Here is a 21,956-nt window from a genome sequence, read left to right on the forward strand (position 1 = left end):
TATTGCTCTTCTTTTTTTTTTTTTTTTTTTTTTTTTTTAATTTTTTTTAATTTTTATTTATTTATGATAGTCACACACAGAGAGAGAGAGGCAGAGATACAGGCAGAGGGAGAAGCAGGCTCCATGCACCAGGAGCCTGACGTGGGATTCGATCCCGGGTCTCCAGGATCGCGCCCTGGGCCAAAGGCAGGCGCCAAACCGCTGCGCCACCCAGGGATCCCTATTGCTCTTCTTTTATTTCTGATTTTGATTGGGATTCTTTAAACCAATTTCATTTTTTCATCTGTGCTAGCCTGGTCTAGTTCAGTAGATCTGCTAGTGTATGCTAGTGAATATGCTTCCTGTTGTTCTTTGGCATTTACAAACAGCTTAGTAAAAAGTGTTCCTGAAGTAGAATGTAAAGTTGTATAGTAGAAAAGACTAGGCTGGTGATGTGTTCAAATGAACATATGCCAGTCAAACGGAAAAAAGCAGATGATCAGCCTATATCCTTTGCCACTAATCTGGCTGTGAGGTCTCTGAGCACCAAAAGTGCAAGATACATCCTTTATAAAATGTAGTAACGGTTGTTGTAATGTAGCTTAGGCAAAAAGCAACAATACTGATTTTTTCCTTCAGTCTCATGAAACTAAGGATTCTAAATATGCTGAGGTCAGGGACTATTAAAAAATCTTAAATCCTCCTTCAATGTTGGTTGAATTTTTCAATTAAAATTTTTAATTTTTTAGTTTTATTTTTAGTTTGTTTAGTTTACTTCTTTACTCAAAGTGTGTCGATAAGTGTTTTCAATATACCTGTGTGTGAAAACAATGTGAAAAAGACGATTGAGATTTTGATTGTAGGTTTTTGTTTCTACCTTTGAGGAAGTCAGAAGAAAATAATTTTTCTAGTGGAAAATAGAATTAAATGGTAGAAACAGGGAAATAACACTCAAAAACCGACCGTCCTCCTATTTTCAAGCTGTTGTCCAGGAATACAGGAAGAATTATGAATCACTTTTTTTTTTTTTTTTTTTTTTGGTCTTCCTTTTCAGAGAGGCGGGGCTCAAGATGTAGTCTGGAATTCAGATCCTGTTAATGACTGCTCTGTGGCAGCTAAACCAAGAGAACAAGCAGCTGCCCTGTTCATTAATTCAAACAACACCGGGTACAGAGCTTGTGCTACGGGATGGAAATCAATGTGCATCCTCAGTGGAAGTTGTGCCTTCAAGGACCTCATGTAAGTAATTTAGCAAGTCAATAGAGCTTCATCATGAAAACTGCAATATGAAAAAAAAGGGGGGGAAATTACAAGGAAGAAGAGGAAAACTTTAGTTTTAAATCTATCCCATCCATCTTTTAAAAAATGTCTTTTTACTGCTGTTTCTGGGGTTGCTATTTGTTTCTCTGTTACTGTGCTGGAACTTCTGGTCTAAGCTGTAAGTTGAAAATGAACTCTTTCCCTCAAATTCCTCACGCTTTCATCAGATAAAGTCGGTTTGCTTTTACTTTTTGAATCTTCTGCTTCACAAATGCAATTTACTTCCAGAAATGTGATATTCATGGCAACTATTTTTACTTTCTTCTTTGCTTTTGAAACTTGATGGATAGAGGGGCCCAGCTAAGGCTTCTTTCTCTCCCATTAGCCACCTGCGGGGAAAGGAGTGTGTTTGCTTCTGAGTTAATTAGTATCCAATGGTAATGACAATTACTAGGTTTATTGAAATATAACTATGTCATATAGTGTCCTATATTTTAATGATATTTATTTAACCTAAATTTTTCCTTGAGGCATATGGAAATCCAGATGTTTTAGGGAATTATCATCACATTTCATCTGGTGATTTTAAAAAACGTATATGTTTAAAGATCATCTAGGGGTGTCAGACTGGCTGAGTCCGTAGAGCATGTGACTCCTGATTTCAGGGTTGGGAGTTCAAGCCCCACGTTGGGCATAGAGATTACTTAAAAAATAAAATATTTTTAAAAGAAAGATCATCTACAGTTAAGAAATAATTTATAAGCAGTTTTTAATCAAATAGCATCATTCTTGCAATTATTTTCGATAGTTAACTTCTAGCTTTATCACTAATGTCTAATCTCCATTTGTCTTCTTCAGTGAGAATATATATATATATATTTTTTTGGTAGCACTCTCACTTATATTTAAATTCAAGGTCAGAGTTTCTGAGTTGGAACTTCTTAGGTTTTCTTTTTCTTCCTCATGTCTTCAATGAAGTCTAAGAAATGGCTGTCTCTGGTTACAAAGGGAATAGTTGTTCTGATTCTCATTTTTCATGTGACTGCTTTTTTTAATGTGCCTTGAAATTACCATTTCATCCATCTGCCTAATGTTTGGTGGTTCTATGACTACATGAATTCTGAAATACTCCATGTGGTTTTTAAGTCCCTGTCAAGGTACTCTTCTCCTTCATAATATACCTGTGTTTTCCAATGTTCCTCAACAAAACTTGTCTCCTGTTTGTCTAGTCTCCCACGTACGTTATTATCACTTCCTTATTATGTTCAATCACACCACATTCTCTTCTCGAAAAATGCTCATCTGAAATGTAAAACTGATAGGACTTCATGACAGACTGAAATTGAGAACTAATGGAGAAGTCAAAGAAGTCTCCCAGTTTCTGGGTAGATGATGAGACCATTCGCTGAGAATGAGAATGGAGGGCTGCCTGCGTGGCTCTGCGGTTTAGCGCCGCCTTCAGCCCAGGGTCTGATCCTTGAGACCTGGGATGGAGTACCGTGTCGGGCTCCCTGCATGGAGCCTGCTTTGTCTCTGCCTCTCTCTCTCTTTCTGTATGTCTCTCATGAATAAATAAAATCTTTTTTTTTTTGAATAAATAAAATCTTAAAAAAAAAAAAAAAAAGAGTAGAAAAGCCCAAGTTTATGGAGGAGAAGAAAATTTCACTCTGGCCAGTTGATTTGAAGTGCCCATGGAACCTAGCCAAATGCAGGTGTCGTAAAAGGAGTTAGATGTTTGGGTCTGGACTGAGAAAACGAGGCTGGAGTTTCAGATTTATTTTTTTTATTTTTTTATTTTTTTGGAGTTTCAGATTTAGCAGTAATTTAAAATGTTTGTTTGTGAAGCTGTGTGGGTAGATGAGCTTAAGCTGGGAGGATACTAAAGTGAGATGAAAATGAAGCTAAGTGGGGAATTCTGAGAAAACATTAACTTTTAAGTAGTGGTTTGAGGAAGTATAGCAACCAGAGAGGTGGCAGGTAGGCAGGAAATCAGGAACTGTCATGGAAACGTGGGAAGAAGTTTCAAGAATGAGGCAGTGACCACAGTGTAAAGAAGGGGTTAAGAGAAGAGCAGCTGGAGAGCAGAAAAGACTCAGAGCCTGGGTGGTCAGAAAAAGTGAGTGGAGAAAGAGGGAACGTGGCCAGGAAAGCAGCACTGAATGTTTAACATAACACATAATAAACTGAAGTCCCTGGGTTTCCACAGGGGTTTCCACCCTATAAAATTAAATTTAAATATGTCTAAGAGTCTAATCATCTAGGACTTAGAAAACTGTTATAAGTAGAATATTATAAAAAGAGTTCTGAACTGGCCAAGAGTAAAAGTATAACAAACTGGGCATCAGGGGCATTTAAAAAGTCTGGCGAAACAGGTAGAACAAGAAATGTAGTTGGTGCCTTGGGCTAAGAGTGTGCAGTGTATTTCAAAATAGACCATTTTGTTGGGTGAATTATACCTATCAAAATTCGTATCTCTGACCCGTATCATTCTCCAGGTCCCCAGTCTAATGAAAATGACCTTTAGGTACTGCAAATTCAACATATCCAAATCAGAGATCCTTATCACCGCCTCCCGCCCATCCCCGAACCTGCTGCTTCTCTGTTTCAGATCCAGCACTGCCAGCCACCCAGCTGCTTTGAAATAGAAACTTGTCATTCTCTTACAATATCATCTCTTCAATCCTGTCTCTGCCATCAAGTTCTGACCATTCTTTCTCCACATTCTTTTGATTTCATCCTCTTAATTCCCACTACCACCATCTTTTTTTTTTTTTTTAACAATTAGTTTGTTTTTGTTTAAAGATTTTATTATTTATTCATGAGAATACACAGAGAGGAAACAAAGAGAGAGGCAGAGGCACAGGCGGAGGGAGAAGCAGGCTCTATGCAGGGAGCCCGACGTGGGACTCGATCCGGGGTCTCCGGGGTCTCCAGGCTCACGCCCTGGGATGAAGGCAGGCGCTAAATCGCTGAGCCACCCGGGCTGCCTGATCTTCCACAAATCTAATTAAGCAAATCTGATGTCATTCCCTTGACTTAAAAAAAAAATCTCCCAATTCTAATGAGGAAAAAGAAAGCCTGACCTCCAGGGATGCCTGGGTTGGTTAAGCGTCTGCCTTCAGGTCATGATATTGGGATTCTGAGATCGAGCTCCACGTCTGGTTCTCTGCTAATTCTCCTTCTCCCTCTGTCTCCCCTGCTCATGCTTTCTCTCTCTCAAAGAAAGAAAAAAAGGAAGGAAGGAAGAAATCTAAAAGCAAGCAAGCAAGCAAGCCTGCCTGCCTTACCTCAGCAGGACATGACCCAAGGCCCTTGTTGATCTGGCTTTACTTCACCTGTTAGCTGCATCTCATTACTTTCTTCCTCCGTAGCCTATAACACCATTAAGTTTCTTCCTGTTCAACTCACCGTGCTTTTTTTACACTTGATCCACTGTAAAGTCTGAGCAACAGTGTTGTACTAATATAATCATAAGCTTGGGTGCTTGGAGGAGTGTTGATGGGAAATTGAATCCAAGTGACTTGGACCAGTCATAGAGAAAAGACCTGGGATAGCAATGACTCTTTTTATTTTTTTAAAGGTTTTGTTTTTAAAGAAATATCTACACCCAGCCTGAGGCTCAAACTTACAACCCTGAGATCAAGAGTTACATGCTCTACTGACTGAGCCAGCCAGGCACCCAGCAATTACTCTTCGATAGGAGATATAATCCCCCCATTTCACTCAATGCTTGTTAGACTGTATTTCTTACATATGTCATGATTCAAGGAACTCTCAGGAAGAAAAGTATACCTGACAGAGTGAACCTCAAGGAATTTATGATCTGATGAGAAAGAACATAATTCTGTCGATTTTTTTAAAGGATTTTTTTATTTATTCATGAGGGACACACAGAGAGAGGGGCAAAGACACAGGCAGAGGGAGAAGCAGGCTCTATGCAGGGAGCCCAAAGGGGAGCTCCATCCCAGGACCCCAAGACCATGCCCTGAGCCAAAAGCAGATGCTCAACTGCTGAGCCACCCAGGCATCCATCCTGTGGAACTTTTTATAACAGAGTCAAAGTTAAAGACAAACTAGTTTTAAATACTTCTCCAGTTCTTCTGGAATAGCTATGCAAATTAAACTTTCTGAACTCCAATTAGTCAGGGTTGGCTGAGTTCTTTCTGGCTTACCTCATTTCCCTAGCAGACAGATAAGAAATAAAATTATTTACGGGTTTGAAATACGATACTTTTATAGCTCATGAAGAAAAATACTTAAAAAATCCCAGTAAAGGGCATTTCACAAAAACAAAGACATAGTCATTGTATTTATTTGTACTTTTCTTCTGTAATTGGGAGAGCTGGCATAGGGATGGCTCACAACCAGAGGTACTCTGAAAAGCTGATTGACGTAATAAACTGGTTAGTAGTTGAGGGTATATGAGTAGTGATTAACCGGTCCCCAAATATGAATTTCAAAAGGCTCATTTTCTTGTTATGAATATCTTAATCACTACCTTTGTAAGCATATCTTTCAGACTTGTGCTCTTGCAAACCTGAAGTTGACCTGTACAGTGTAGGATGTTACTGAATTACTTTAAGTCAATGTAACCTTAATCCTTACATGCTTTTCCTAAAGGGGAAAGAACTGCTTTCCCATCTATGTCAGTCATCGGTGCAACAAGAGTAGTTCTCTCTGGTCTGGGGAGGTGCTTATATGACCTGGTTGGGCCATCAACAATCTGGCTTACGCAGTGATATCTGGTTTGTAAGATGTTTTTTAACTTCTTTATGCACTCAAGAGGTTCCTACTCAAATGATATATGGAAATATAAAATTTTCAATATTGGTAAAAAAAAAAAACCCAAAATCTACAGGTGGTTTAATAAGTGCACAAATTCTCAAAATTATATTATTTAGTTACATTTTTTCCTAGCTATAATCCTAACCATGAAGTATTTTAAAAATACATAGTACTTATACACGGAAAAGTGGAGATATCTTAAGTGTATAATTTGAATTCTAACAAACTAAACACACCCATGTAATAAGCACCCAGATTTTTAAAAAACTGAACATTAACCTGTTCTTTAATTTTTCTTAACTTTGAAGAGAAAAAATTAGGGTTCTTTTCTGGATATTTGGTGGTATGGCATGCACCTTTATTATTATTTTTACTTATTATTATTTATTTTTAAGTAATCTCTACACCCAGTGTGGGGCTCCAACTCACAGCCCCCAAGATCTAGAGTCACGTGCTCCATCAACTGAGCCAGCCAGGTAGCCCCCTGGCATGTAACTTTAAAGGCAACATGCCCATCTTGAACATTTCATTGTGGTAGGCAAAATAATAGCTCCCTAAAGATATCCATGTCTTAATCCCTAGAACTTGTGAATATTTCCTTATATAGCAAGGGAGACTTTGCAGATGTGATTAAATTAAGGATTTTGAGATGGGAAGATTGTCCTAAGTGGACCCAATGTAATCACAGGGGTCTTTTCAAGTGAAAGAGGAGGAGAGTCACAGAAGTGATAAGAAGAGGTCAGAGAGGCCACAAAACAAGGAATGAAGGGAGCCTGTAGCTAAGGAAAGGCCTGCCCTCTAGGGAAGGCCGACCCACTGATACCTTTAAACAAAACAAAACAAAACAAAAAACTGATGGGCAGCCTGGGTGGCTCGGAGGTTTGGCGCTGCCTTCAGCCCAGGGCGTGATCATGTCGACCCAGGATCGAGTCCCACAGCCGGATCCCTGCATGGAGCCGCCTACTTCTCCCTCTGCCTGTGTCTCTGTCTCTCTCTCTCTCTCTGTGTGTCTTTTATGAATAAATAAAGTCTTTAAAAAAGGAAAAACAAAGACTGATATATATTTGACCTATAACATTAGTTTCAAGTGTACAATGTAATGACTTGGTGTATGTATATATTATGAAATGATCACAATGTGTAGCTAACATCCATCACCACGCATAGTTGCCTAGTTACAAATTTCTTTTCTTAGGACACCTATATTGCTGCTTTGATTTGAGCTGGGCGAAACCCATTTCAGTTTCCTAACCTCCAGAACTGTAAGATAATACATTCGTTTTCAGCAACTAGGTTGGAGGTAATTTGCTACAGCAGCAATAGAAAACGAATACACTCTCTGCTGAATCTGTGTCCAGATTCATGTATATTATTGCTCACTTAATAGCTTTATATAGGTACTCCATAAGCATCTCAAACATATCCGAAATTAAAACTTTAGTCCCTCAGCTTTTTTCTCATCTTGGTAAATGGCACCAATCACCCAATTACTAATGCCAGACACCTGGAAGTCATCCTTGTTTCCTTCCTTTTCTGTTATCCCCTCATACCTAATCCATAATTTTCAATTCTGCTTCCACAGTAAAAATCTCATATCATCCACGCGAGTTTCATTGCCACCATTTTTTTTTTTTTTTTTTTTTTTACAATTTGATTCTCTTTAATATGGAATGTATGCATATACTACAAAATACAAAAGATCGTATAAATAGGGCTGGAAGGGCAGCCCTGGTGGCTCAGGGGCTTAGTGCCCCCTTCAGCCCAGGGCGTGATCCTGGAGACCCGGGATCGAGTCCCGCGTCGGGCTCCCTGCATGGAGCCTGCTTCTCCCTCTGCCTGTGTCTCTGCGCCTCTCTGTCTCTCTCATGAATAAACAAATAAAATCTTTAAAATATATATATTTTAATGTTTTTTAAATCCAACTCATTCGAAGTTTGTCATTGGTGACTCAGTCATTTGAAAGACCTTTATCAGGCGCCAGGGGAGCCCCCCTCGGGCGGCCCCGGGCGGGGACTGGCGGGAGGTTCCCTAGAGGGGAGGCCTAGGCGGCGCCTCCCCACCGACTGGTCTGCCTTACTTGCATCCTCCTCCACACCCCCTCAGTCCTCCAGCAGACGCGCTCCGGGAGAGGCGAGGCCCTAACTCAGGAGAGGGCTCTGCGGCGGTTTCGGTCTGGGCCTACGACGTGCCTGAGGGAACAGACGGCCTAATCCCCCGCTGGGTGCCAGGCCAAAACCACCGCCAGCCAGGACCCGGGGTCCCCAGCGTGCGCGCGGCTGCGGCGGCAGAGGAGGAGACCGCGCCGGGGCGGGAGCAGAGGCCGGCGAGACCCGGCCCGCCACGACAACGGAAGACGCCCCGCCCCTCGCCCCCGGCCCCCCTCCAAAAAACCGTTTGGCAAGGGGGTGGGGCTCGGGCGAGCGCAGCCAATCACAGGGCCGCTCTCAGGTTACGTAAGTGCGCGCTCGCCGACTCGGCGCTCGGGGGCGTGCGAGGCTGGGGTCGAGCCCGGAGGGCTCTGCGCGCGTGGCCGGCCTGCGGAAGCCGTGGGGGCGGCCGTGCGCGGGCCCGCTTTCTGGAGCCGGGTTCGGCTCTCGCGCTCGAGGCGCGGCGGCGGCGGCGGCGGCGTGGGAGGGAGCTGCGCGCCAGCTTGCGGTGAGCGCCCGGCGTCGCCGGGACTGGGGGCCGGGCCGGGAGAGCATCCTCCGGGCCCCCATGGCCTCTTCCTCCGGCCCCTGCCTTGTGGACCTCCCCGCGTCCCCAGGGCCCGCCCAGACCCGGGCCTCGTCCTGTCGTCCGCAGGCCTGAGTGCCAGGGCCCCTCTGTCGTCCCGTTACGGGGTCCGTGGTGCGACCCGCGGAGCAGACAGGTTCCCGGCGGCCCCCCCGGGGCAAGCAGCCGGCGGCCCAGAATGGACTCCGTGCCCGGGTAGTGCTGTCCAGGAAGGGGGCGGGCTGTCCGGGGAGGCAGGGTTCTGTCGCGGCGGGTGCAGGAGAGGGCGGGGAGCTCCTTGACAGACCAGCTGCCCTGGGGTGTGAAGGGGTCAACCAGGAGATGACATCGAAGGGCTGGGCTTCCTGACTAGTTCAGGCGTTTATTTTTTTCGCCCAAGTCTGAGCACACCTGTGAAATTGTTAGAGCCAGATAAAGTATTTTTGGTTTCTCTGAAAGAGGAGGGGTGGGTGCGGCTTAGCAGTCTAGATAATTGTTTAACCCAGCTGTGGAGGCTCTGGAAGGAGCCAAACCAAACTAGATGAATCTCAGGCCACTTTTAACATTTTTATATACCCCCCCCACCCCGTTCTTAATCCCGAGTTTCATCCCCGCTGCGCCGAGGGAAGATTGATCTTTTGTGGGAGGACCCGGAGCAAAATAGGCCCGTGGATGTTAATGATCAGACACTAGGCAAACACTGGATGTGGCAAAATCCTGCATCCTGGTTTGATTTTAGGTTCTGGTAATTCTTTTTTTTTTTTTTTTTTTAAGATTTTATTTATTCATGAGAGAGAGAGAGAGACAGAGACACAGGCAGAGGGAGAAGCAGGCTCCACGCAGGGAGCCCGACATGGGACTCTATCCCAGGTCTCCAGGATCCGGCCCCGGGCTGAAGGCGGCCCTAAACCGCTGAGCTACCGGGGCTGCCCGATTCTGGCAATTCTTAACTGTGGTTTGGAACAAGTAAATTATTTTGGCTGTACCTCAGTGTCCCCCTCTGTAAAATGGGGCTGGTGAGAGGGCTGTCCCGGATGAAATGGTTTTAAGGCTTGTAAAGCTCTTAACACAATGCTTAGCAATTCAGAAGTACTTCTCAAATGTTTGTTGTTATGGTTTCTTCTGCTCAGTGACTGCCTGAGCCAAATGTTCCTGAGTCTTTTCCACAGTTGAGCGGAATGTTTTTCTGGAAAGTGTTGATCACCTTTTGTCAGCATTTAAAACGGGAGAATGCAGGAAGTGGTCTTTAAGAATTGGGTTTCTCAAAAAAAAAAAAAAAAAAAAAAAAAAAAGAATTGGGTTTCTCAGAGATTGCCAGGGAATTCAAGATGAAAGCCTATTTCTCTGTTATTTCTCTGTATTTTAGTTATGGTTTTGAAATGGATAGAGGAGATAGGTGCAAATATCTAATCCCTCCTGACTTTCTGACCTTTAGGCTTGAGGGGACTATGGACAACAAACCTACTTTATAGTATCTATTTAAAAGATTTCTTGTTCTTAATAACGAAAACTTCAAATATGTCTGAAAGGACAAAGATGGTATGACATCCTCTCCCAGTTATCAAGATGCAACACATTAATATGTTATCATGTTTGTTTCACATCTCTGCTTATGGTATAACTTAAAAAAAATGTTAGCTAAAGCCTGAAAAGCCTCATTTTCCCCCCCTTCTCTCCCTTTCTAGAGGTAACTACTTTCCTGAGTTGGTGTGGAACTTTACTGTAGATCAGTAAACAACATATAGTAGTGTTGGGTACACTTTGAAAAACTTTTAAAAAGGTACCCTATTGTATCTAACTTTAGAATTTGCTGTTTTCCTCTGTTTCTGAGATTTATTAATATAGACATAGTCCAATCATTTTAATTGCCATCTGGTATTCCACTGTGTAAAGAATCGAGTTTTATCTTGTTTGCTTTACATTATACTTGATGCAACTTAAATTGTCCTATTACAGTTTAAGTCCATTTTGCCACTCATTCATTATTTTGCCATTTATCCATTCTATACTGGTTATGGGGACTCTGGCCACAGTTCTCAATATAAAAATATATCTCTGGGATGACCTCTTAGCCAGAACAAATAATAATATATACTGGGCTGAGAAAAAAAAAATTATTTTGTTTTTAGGGCTTCTATTTGGAAAAGAGAACTAGTTAAGATCTATTACGTGACCTAGTGTCAAGTACTAGATTTAAGATTTCTAAAAATCAGAGACTGGTCTTTCTCAGTTCTGTTTCTCTCAGCTTTCTTTATAGTGCTCTGCACAGAGTTGATACTAAATATTTGTGACCTTGATTATTTTTACTTTTGGGGCTCTCATAACCCTTCATATCTTTGAAGAGAATGATGGCTGGCCATTTTTAAAACTCTGCACTTTTAGTTTTGATATTTCCAGTGCCTTTAAACTTTCCCATTTAAAAAATAAACTTTCCCATTTTGCCATTCAATTCAGAAACAAAAGCACATTCATTCATTCATTCATTCATTCGAGACGCAGAGAGAGAGAGACAGAGACATAGGCAGAGGGAGAAGCCGGCTCCATGCAGGGAGTCCAGTGTGGGACTCAGTCCTGGTCTCTAGGATCACGCCCTGAGCTAAAGGTGGCGCTAAACCGCTGAGCCACCAGGGCTGCCCTAATTAAAAGCATTTTTAAAAGCAAGGTATGCAACATCCGTTTGTAGAGTGCTAACAAATGTATAATATATGCTGCGTGTATATAAGCAAATACATCTGTTTTTCTGTATGCATGATTTATAACAGTATGCATAAGAAACCAGTAACTCCTAACTTCCGGGGAGATGAGCTATGTGGCTGGGGAACACAGATGAGGAGACTCTGCTGTATAGCCTCTTATGACTTCTCAGTTTTAAACCATGTGAATATATTACCTAATAAAAAAATAAGTTAAAATTATTTTTCAAAACCTCAAACTTCTCCCCCTAAGAAGATATTTTACCATATTTTTAAGATTTAACTTCTTTCCCCAAAAATGCTTTGGCATTAATAACATTTTTGCCTTTTTCGTAGTTTATTTGGCTAGTTTAGTCTCAGTTTTGGTAGAATAACCTTTGAGTTACTTGGTAAATATTAAGCATTGCAAGATGAAGTTTACTGTTCTGTTCAAATAAAAACAAATTGACCAGCCATGAAAGATTTGCTTTGCCTCATGCAGCAAGTTGAATATCACCAACAATTTATTCAGCTCAAATTTAATGATCAGTGAAAGAAGGATTATGTAAAGAACATTTAAGACAACCGATTTTTGGAAAAATATTTTTGTTTTTAATGCGTAGGTAATACTTAGATCTTAGGAATATAACTCTCTTGACAGAATGCTTATTATATTTATAAGTGCTTTCTGTTGGGTGGAATTAGGTTCTACTGGAAATTAAGTTCAGAATGGGCCTATGATGAGGCAGTTTGCGTGCTCAAAGAAGTTCAAGCCTAATAGAGGTGAGATGGCAGCTGTTGCAATTTTTCCAGCAGGTTTTAGAGTTTACCCTGATCTGAAGGCAGCTGCCCTTCTACTGGCATCCTTCTTCAAGCTTCTCTGTATTCCTGATCGCAGATTCTAATATTGACACACTTCGTGAAGCAAAAGCATTGAATAATCCATGAGGTGGAATTTTACATTGATTTAGAGAAGTTTAAAATGCTCCATAAAACATCTCTTATCCCTTGGCCCTGAGTTTTACTTTGATTGGAAGGTATAGATGGCAGGAGGGAAGGGGTGGGCAGAATAATTGAGCAAAAGTATATATATGTTTGGTAGGGCCATAGTACTCGAGGAAGGCAACAGCTGAAAGGGGTGAGGTGAAGAGGAACTGAAGTTTATGTAAAGGTTTTCAAGAAGAGGCAATGCTTAGACTGAGGTTTGAAGGATGAGGAGGAGCCCAGGCCAGAGGGAAAGGAAGTTTTAAGTAGAGGTACTTATATCTTAGAAAGGCACAGAAGTTTGTAGACTCAGTGGTTGAACTGCAGGTACTTTCGTATGGCTTTGGCACAGAGTAAGGGTAATTTTAAGTCAAGGAGAAGTGGTTGGAAAGATGGGCTAGGTCCAGATCAGTAATTTGGACTTTATCCATATGTTGTATATTCTGTGGAGTATAATTTATGAACTTTAGAAAGATCACTCTGAAAGTCTGTGAGAGGCAGGGCAAGACTAGAGATAGGCAAACTACTTCGCGGCAGCTGTTAAACAGTGGTTCAAATCTTAAATGAGGGGGTCCATCTAGGGGGAGTCCTGGTGGAGATAAAGAGGAGAGGTTAGATATGAAAGATACTCAGGAGGTGGAGGGGCCCCTGAGTGGCTCAGTCTGTTAAGTGTCTAACTCTATCTCAGCTCAGGTCTTGATCTCAGAGTTGTGAGTTCAAGTCCAACTCTTGATCTCAGAGTTGTGCATTCCTTCACACCCAGTGTGGAGCCTACTTAAAAAAAAAAAAAAAAAGATATTCAGGAGGTATTCAGAACTGACAGGGCCATAGGAGGTACAGAGTAAGGAACCAGAGAAGATAAGGACTTCAAGTGTCAAGGCATTTGGATGAACGGAAGTTCATAACTGAATTAGAGAACAAGGAAGGAGGAATAGCAGTGAAGAAAAAGAAAATGAATTCTGATTGGGCCATTGACTTTAAGGTGTGTGTGAGTCAGGCGATACCTTATAGGCATTTGGAATTGTTGAAAATTAGTAGACACTGGCTATAGGGACTAATGAGGTTTATAGCCAGTTATAGGCCTATTTTTAATTTTACTTTCTCTTCCTCAGCACTAATCACAGTGCTTTATGTATAGTGGGTGTTTAGTGGGAAGGTGAATTGATCTCCTTCCTTATAAGTTGTGATTTTGAATCTTGGGGAAGTAATTTTCTCTCTCAAGATGTACATTTCCCTTTCTGTGAGAGAGGGTGTTGTTCTGAGTCACAGTTTTGCAGTAGTCTGGTATGTGGGAATCAGTTGTGAAGTATGGTAAGTAATTTCTAACCAGTGAGCTGATGTTTGCTTGTCTTTTAAATGGGAGCTGATTCATGTCATGGTTGCATTCCAGTGTGTTTTCTTAAGTGTGAGAGAAAGCAGTGGGTTTAGTCAGCTGGAATCTCCTAGCTGTGCTGGGGTGGGGTTTGGGGGCAGGTTACACAGGAGTAGGGGGGGACAAAGGTTTAAGAAGCACTGTATTAAATGGTGGCTGGAGGCTTAGAACTACAGGATTCTGTGTTTCTTTCTAGGACTTATCATTCTGATGAGAAATCTTTTTTATTTTTGCAATTTTAGGAATTCTATTTTAAGAACCTCTCACAAAAGAGACGAGCCATGGAGAAGAATGGGGATAACCGGAAGCTTCGAGTTTGTGTCGCCACTTGCAACCGTGCTGATTATTCCAAACTTGCCCCAATCATGTTTGGCATTAAAATGGAACCTGAGTTCTTTGAACTTGATGTGGTGGTACTTGGCTCTCACCTAATAGATGATTATGGGTAAGATGAAAGCATTTTCTTATGATATTCTTCATTGTAACATGGTGTACTGGAGAGAGCTAGGCTCTTGTAGCCATGTGGACCTCACCTCAAATCCCAGTTCTCCCTCATAGTTTTTATATGGGCTTGCAGAAGTTGCATCTTCAGTTCCTCAAATAAAAATGGATTGAAAACCTATGTTGTAGGTTCCTGTGAAGAACGGAGATAGTGATACAAAGTGTCCATCACAATGTGGCTACATGGGTGCTTGATAAATGATAGCTGTAAATATTTTTATTATTGCTTGTTACGTTCAGGAGAAGTGCCACTTATAAATATGTATTGTGTGACTCTACTAATGGAACTTCCTGTAATATGTTTTGAGAGTTTTACTAGTACTTCTTTCTTAAAACTCATGGATAGATTGACAGCATATAAAGTAGTAGATATGCAACAAGATTTAAAAAAAATCTAATTTGCAAGATAAAGTAGAATGTAGAATTGCCATTATTTTGATGTTTATCATTAGGTTTGTTATTGATCACAGTCTAAATTTGAAAAATGAAAGTTGGGAAATCTTAGAAGGAACAGAATATCTAAACCAAAGATGAACATTCATTTCGTTCTGGGTAATACAGTGGCATTTAGTGCACTCTTGTGGCATAAAAACATTAATGCAGCTTCCAAAGACGGTCAGTAATATATATGAAAGAAACTTGTGTTAAAGTAAAATTGCCTTTTCAGACTATTCTTTAAAAGCAAGGCAACAACAACAACAAAAGCAAATGAAAACCTACCTCTAAAAACCAGTTTGCTTTAAGGAGAATACTTAGAGAAGAAACTTATGGATAGCTCAAAAATTCATAGGTTTTAAAAATGTAAAATGAATTCTGGCTATCCACCGGGTTTTCTTACATAGGATGAAGTAGAAGAGAAATTTTAGTTAGAGCCTGAAATGAAGTCTCAGTGGGTTCCTTTACTTGAGTAAAGTTCAGGAGGAAGATTAGTGGGTTGGAGGATCTCAAGGAAATGGTGTTAGGTTTCCCTGTCTGCCTATGTAAGAGTGGAAAGGCAGTATTTGTCTCATGAGACTGTTAAATATGACAATTGGCTGGTACTTAATGGAAAAGTTGTCTAAAGTACATCCTAGGGACTCCTGGGTGGCTCAAGGGTTGAGTCACTGCCTTTGGCTCAGGGTGTGATCCTGGAGTTTCCAGATAGAGTCCCACGTCGGGCTCCCTGCATGGAGCCTGCTTCTCCCTCTGCCTGTGTCTCTGACTCTCTCTCTCTGTCTCTCATAAATAAATAAAATCTTAAAAAAAAAAAAAAAAGTATATCCTAACAAAAGTTGGTTGCTTCTGGGTGAGGAACTGAATGACTGGGAAACAAAAGTGAGAAGGTAGCCTTTTCACTGAAGAAACTTTAGTATTTAAATTTTAAACCATGTGAATGTATTATCTATATTTCAAAGACATTAAAACAAATAAGCTACCCTCTATTTCAACTAGTTGGATAGTTTTTTTTTTTAAAACATCATTCTTATGCTCTTAAGAACTGAATGAAAAAAGGAAATCAAATAAGTAACAATAGACTAGTTAGAAACTCTCATTCATTTGGGGAATATAAATAATAGTGAAAGGGAATATAAAGGAAGGGAAAAGAAATGTTGGGAAATATCAGGAAGGGAGACAAAACATAAAGACTCCTAACTCGAGGAAACGAACTAGGGGTGGTGGAAGGGGAGGAGGGCGGGTGTTGGAGGGGAATGGGTGACGGGCACTGAGGTGGACACTTGACGGGATGAGCACTGGGGGTTTTTCTGTATGTTGGTAAATTGAACACCAATAAAAATTAATTAAAAAAAAAAAAGAAAGAAACTCAGTTGTTCATTTATTTCATATGAGTTGTTTTAGGTCTACAGCAAAATTGAGCAGAAGGTACAGAGGTTACCCTATATACCTCTCTGCTTCCACACATGCATAGCCTCTCCCATTATTAATGTAAGCCTTCCACCTCAAGGGGTACATTTTTTTTACAGTGGAACCTATAGTGACACATCATTATTATCCAAAGTCCATAGTTTATATTACAGCTTGACTTGGTGGTATAAATTTTTTTTTAAAGATTTTATTTATTTATTTATTTATTTGAGACAGCACAAGCATGAGCAGGGCAAAGAAGGAGAGAGAAAGGGAGAAGCAGACTCTATGCGGAATAGGGAGCCCAATGTGGGTCTCAATCCTAGGACCTTGAGATCATAGCCTAAGCGGACAGCAGATGCTTAACTGACTGAGTCACACAGGTCCCTCACCCCCCCCCCCTTTTTTTAAGAGCGAGTGAGAGAGTGTGTGTGCGCATGCATACATGCAAGTGTGCACTTGAGTAGGGGAAGGGACAGAGGGAGAGAGATCCTAAGCAGGCTGTACATGCAGTGTTGAACCCAATGGGCTCAGTCTCACGACCCTGACATCATGACCTGAGCTGAAATCAAGAGTTGGATGCTTAACTGACTGAGTAACCCAGGTGCCCCTTAGTGGTGTAAATTCTGTATTTTTTTTTTTTTTTTTTTAAGATTTCATTCATGAGAAACAGAGGCAGAAACATAGGCAGAGGGAGAAGCAGGCTCCCTGCAAGGACCCCGATCCGGAACTTGGTCCCAGACCCTGGGATCATGTCCTGAGCCAAAGGCAGACGCTTAACCACTGAGCCACCCAGGCATCCCTAAATTCTGTATGTTTGGATGAATGTATGATGACTTGTATCTACCATTATAGTATCAGGATTGTTTCACTGCCCTAAAAATGTGTTCTATAACCATCTCCATAGGTCTTACCATCTCCATAGATTTGCCTTTTCCAGAATGTCATATAGTTGGAATCATGTTGTATGTAGCCACTTCAGATTGTTTTTTTTTTTTCACTTAGTAATATGCATTTAAGTCTCCATGTATTTCTATGTCTTGATAGTCCTCTCTTTTTAGCACTGAATGATAATCCATTTTCTGGATGTACTGTAGTTTGTTTATCCATTTATCTACTCAAGGGCATCCTCGTTACTTCCAAGTTTGGGCATAAAGCTGCTGTAAGCATCCATTTTGCAGATTTTTGTGTGGACATAAGTTTTTAGCTTCTTTGAGAAGCTAAAAGGATCCTGATTGCTGGCTTGTATGGTAAGAATATGTTTAGTTTTAGAAGAAACCACTGAGCTGTCTTCCAGAGTGGCTGTATCATTTTGTATTTGCACCAGCAATGAGTGAGTGTACCTGTTGCTCCACTGTTCTTGTTAGCATTTGGTGATATCAGTGTTCTGATTTTGGCCATTCTAATAGGTGTATAGCAGTATCTGTTTTAGTTTACATTTCCATGATGACATATGGAGCATCTTTTCATATGCTTATTTGCTGATTTTACATCATTTTTGGTGAGCTGTCTGTTAAGGTCATTAGCTCATTTTTAAATCAGATTGTTAAAAAATTTTTTAAAAAATAAATAAATAGGTGCCTGGGTGGCTCAGTTAGGCATCTGATTCTTAATTTCAGCTCAGGTCATGTTCTTAGGGTTGTGAGATCAAGCCCCATTGTTAGGCTCCTCGCTGGGCATTGCAGTCTGAGATTCTCCTTTTGCCTCTGTGCCTCCACCCCTGCCACATGTGTGTGCATGCTCTCTAAAAAAAAAAAGTTGTTTTACTGTTGAGTTCTAAGCCCATGGACCAAACAAATTCTAAGGGAAATTAGAAAATCTTTTAAACTGAATAATATTAATATATCAAAATTTGTGGGTACAGATGAAGGAGTGCTTGGAGGAAATTTTTACCTTTAAATACTTTGGTTAAAAAGAAGAAGTTTGGAATCAGTCGTCTGTTTTCACTTTATTAAACAAGAACAAGATGAGAAAACCCCTAAATAAGTAGAAGGAAGGAAACGATGAAGAGTGGAAATCAATGAAACATAAAAGTAGATTAAGCAATTATTTATAAAAATATTAAGTTGACAAATTCCTAACAGTTTAAGAAACAGAGAACATGGATTACCAATATAAGATGACAGAGAAGATATCACTACTGATCTTATAGTCATTAAAAGAATATTAGGCCAATAAAATTGGTAATCAATTTATATAAAATGGACAAAGTCCTTGAAAAAACACTGCCTACCAAACCAATATAGAATAGAAAATCTCTATAGCACTGTATCAAAGAAATTGAATTCATTATCAGACACTTCCTATAAAAAGAATTTTGCACAAATCTCCCATAAAAAAGATGTTAGAATTCATAAGTGATATCAAACATTTAAGAAATAACACCAATCTTTTTAAGTTTTTTTTTAAGATTTTATTTTTATTTATTCATGAGACACACACACAGAGAGAGAGAGAGAGAGAGAGAGAGGCAGAGACACAGGCAGAGGGAGAAGCAGGCTCCATGCAGGGAGCCCGATATGGGACTTGATCCTAGGTCTCCAGGATCACACCCTGGGCTGAAGGCGGCACTAAACTGCTGAGCCACCCAAGCTGCCCTCTTTTTAAGTTTTTAAGTTTATTTCATGTATAGTTAACATACAGTGTTATATTAGTTTCACATGCACAAAATAGTGATTCAACAATACATTATTCAGTGCTTGTTATGGTAAGTGTACTCTTTAGTCCCCTGATCTATTTCACCCCCATCCCTCCCCCACTCCCCTCTGATAACTATCAGTCTCTGCAGTTAAGAGTCTGCTTCTTGGGGCACCTGGATGGCACAGTTGATTAAGCATCTCACTCTTTGTTTTGGCTCAGGTTGTGACCTCAGGTCATGATCTCAAGGTTGGGGGATTGAGTCCGTGTTGGGCTCTGCACTCATTGTGGAGTCTGCTTGTTTCTCTCTCCCTCTCCTGCTACCCCTCCTCCCTGCTCTCTCTCATTTCTCACCCTCTAAAATATTTTTTTTAAGATTTTATTTATTTGAGAAGGAGGCAGATAGCGAGAGAGAGCACAAATGGGGAGATGGAGAGACAGGCTCCCCACTGAGCAGGGAGCCCAATGAGAGGCTTAATCCCGGGATCCTGGGACCTCAAGTAGTGCCTAAGGCAGATGCTTATCCAACTGAGCCATCCAGGTGCCCCTAAGATAAATAAATCTTAAAAAAAAAAAAAGTCTGCTTCTTGGTTTGTCTTTTTTCCCCTTTGTTTGGAAATAACTTCAATCCTACAGAAACTCTTTTAGAAAAAAGCAAGGAATTTTCCCAGATTATTATATAAAGTTGACATAATCTTGGGGCACCCAGGTGGCTTGGTTAAGTGTCTGCTTTTGGCTCGGGTCATGGTCCAGGGGTCCTGGGAAGGAGCCTTGTATTGAGCCCCCTGCTCAGTGGGGAGTCTGCTTTTCCCTCTGCCCCTACCCCACTGCTGCTTGTGCTTGCTCTCTCAAATAAATAAAATCTAAAAAAAAAAAAAAAAAAAAAAAAAAATCATAATCTTGATAATAAAACCTGACAAAGATGTAAGAAAAAAAGTCCAGACTAGTATCCCTTATAAACATAGACATAAAATTAAAAACATTAAGTCATTAAGTCACATCCAGCAATATAAAAAACATAATACATCATGACTAAGTGGATTTATCTCAGGAAATCAAGATGGATATATAACATTTGAGAATCAGTGTTATATTTTAACATCTCAACAGATGTCAAAAATCATTTGACAAAATTAAATCAGTTATGATAAAAACTCATAGCCGACTTTGAATAGAAGGAAAATTCCACAATCTGATAAAGGCCAGCAGTGAAAAAACCTGTAACTAACACAAAAAGTAAGCTTCCCCCCTAAGATAGCAAGCAAGGTAAGGATTTTTGCTTTCACCACTTCTCTTCAGCTTGTGCTAGACATAACAGGCAGTGCAGTAGAGCAAGAAATAGACAAAAAGTCACAAAGATTGTCTGTTCAGAGACAACATGGTAGTTTTGGGAAAATACCAAGAAATCTATAAAATGACTACTAGAACATCCATAAGATGTAAAATGATGTATGTAAAGAATCTTTCATGATCTGGGAAAATATTGTATGAAATGGATTAAACATTATAAAATTGTGTTCTCAACCATGTTAAGATATACATAAAATGGCTAGAAAAAAATCAACATCATTTACACTGATAATACTGAGTGGTAGGTTTCGAAATTGAAGCATGAAACAGACTTGAAATTGCATTTCATAGCCAATTTTGTCATTAAATTTTTTTTTTTTTTAATTTGAGAGAGAGAGTGCAGGGGGAGGGGCAGAGAGAGAGGGAGCAAACTTCCTGCTGAGTGGGGAGCCAGACTCTGGGCTCTCTATTCCAGGACTCAGATTTTGACCTGAGCCAAAGCCAGCAGCTGGCTGCTTAACTGACTGAGCCACCAGGCACCCCTTTATAGCCAATTTGATGCTGTAAAACCTACATTTACACCCCACTCAGAATTATGTTGCATAAATGTTACAGTACAAATTCAGAAGATCATTTCCATCATTCAGAAATTCATAGTATAGTGACATGTCAGGTATCCTGATTCCCTTGTTGTTTTTTGTTTTTTTTTTTTGTTAAAAAATGCATTTTGCTTTTATAGGTAACTTTTTTAAATTAGGTAGCATATGTCTTTTAAAAAGAATTTATGAAAAGAGAAAGTCAATCTCCAAAACTTTGGTCTCTGTTTTAATAAAAAAAAATTCTCCTTCAGGTGTTTATCTGGATTGACCAGGGCACTAGTGAGATTTTGCAGGTGTTGGATGTCTTATTACTTGATCTGGATGGTGGCCACAGATTCATGTAAAAGAATGTTTTCTTTTTTTTTTTTTTTAAAGATTTTATTTATTTATTCATGAGAGTATATATATATAGAGAGAGGCGGAGACACAGGCAGAGGGAGAAGCAGGCTCCATGCAGGGAGCCTGACGTGGGACTCGATCCCAGGACTCCAGGATCGCGCCCCGGGCCAAAGGCAGGCACTAAACCGCTGAGCCACCCAGGGATTCCCCCCCCAAAAAATGTATTCTTTACATGTATTCATGTAAAAGAATCAGGTGATCTGTACATTTATGATTTGTGCTTTTTAGTTTTTGTTATACTAAACAAAAGTATAAGTCTAAGTTATACTTCAGTTTGTCTATTTTAACAAGCAAATTTTATAAAATATTTTTCTCTTCAGGGTTGACATTAGACTGTGTTTTTCATATGCTTTTATGGCCCTATGTTGAAGAACAGGCTCTCACATCTTTATTTCTCTTCTGCTTTAGGAACACATACCGCATGATTGAACAAGATGACTTTGACATTAATACCAGGCTACACACAATTGTGAGAGGGGAAGATGAGGCAGCCATGGTAGAATCAGTAGGCTTGGCCCTAGTAAAGCTACCAGATGTCCTTAATCGTTTGAAGCCTGATATCATGATTGTTCATGGAGACAGATTTGATGCCCTGGCTCTGGCTACATCTGCTGCCTTGATGAATATCCGAATCCTTCACATTGAAGGTGGGGAAGTCAGTGGGACCATTGATGATTCTATCAGACATGCCATCACAAAACTGGCTCATTATCATGTGTGCTGCACCCGAAGTGCAGAGCAACACCTGATATCCATGTGTGAGGACCATGATCGCATCCTTCTGGCAGGCTGCCCTTCCTATGACAAACTTCTCTCTGCCAAGAACAAAGACTACATGAGCATCATTCGGATGTGGTTAGGTATGTATCAAACTTTATGTAGTCTAATGGTTGTTTTTTTCAGTTTGTGTATGTTTCAGTTTTT

The 21,956-nt window shown here is 40.5% G+C and overlaps 1 protein-coding gene across 4 annotated transcripts in view; it reads left to right on the forward strand.

Moving 5' to 3' along the window:
- The first annotated feature begins 1,033 nt into the window (after positions 1-1,033).
- Positions 1,034-21,956, forward strand: part of GNE (glucosamine (UDP-N-acetyl)-2-epimerase/N-acetylmannosamine kinase) — a 42,821-nt gene continuing 21,898 nt past the window's right edge. The window contains exons 1-3 of one of the 4 annotated variants that reach the window (XM_072727931.1): positions 1,034-1,218; positions 14,007-14,209; positions 21,441-21,892. In XM_072727931.1, the coding sequence (XP_072584032.1) occupies positions 1,168-1,218; positions 14,007-14,209; positions 21,441-21,892 (706 nt within the window). In that variant the 5' untranslated portion in view covers positions 1,034-1,167. Of the gene's footprint in view, positions 1,219-8,073; positions 8,680-14,006; positions 14,210-21,440; positions 21,893-21,956 lie in introns of those variants that run through there. The other 3 variants (XM_072727934.1, XM_072727933.1, XM_072727932.1) reach the window with 3 other exon arrangements.

This window comes from Vulpes vulpes, chromosome 12 (genome assembly GCF_048418805.1).
Source record: "Vulpes vulpes isolate BD-2025 chromosome 12, VulVul3, whole genome shotgun sequence".
NCBI classification, from domain to species: Eukaryota; Metazoa; Chordata; class Mammalia; order Carnivora; family Canidae; genus Vulpes; species Vulpes vulpes.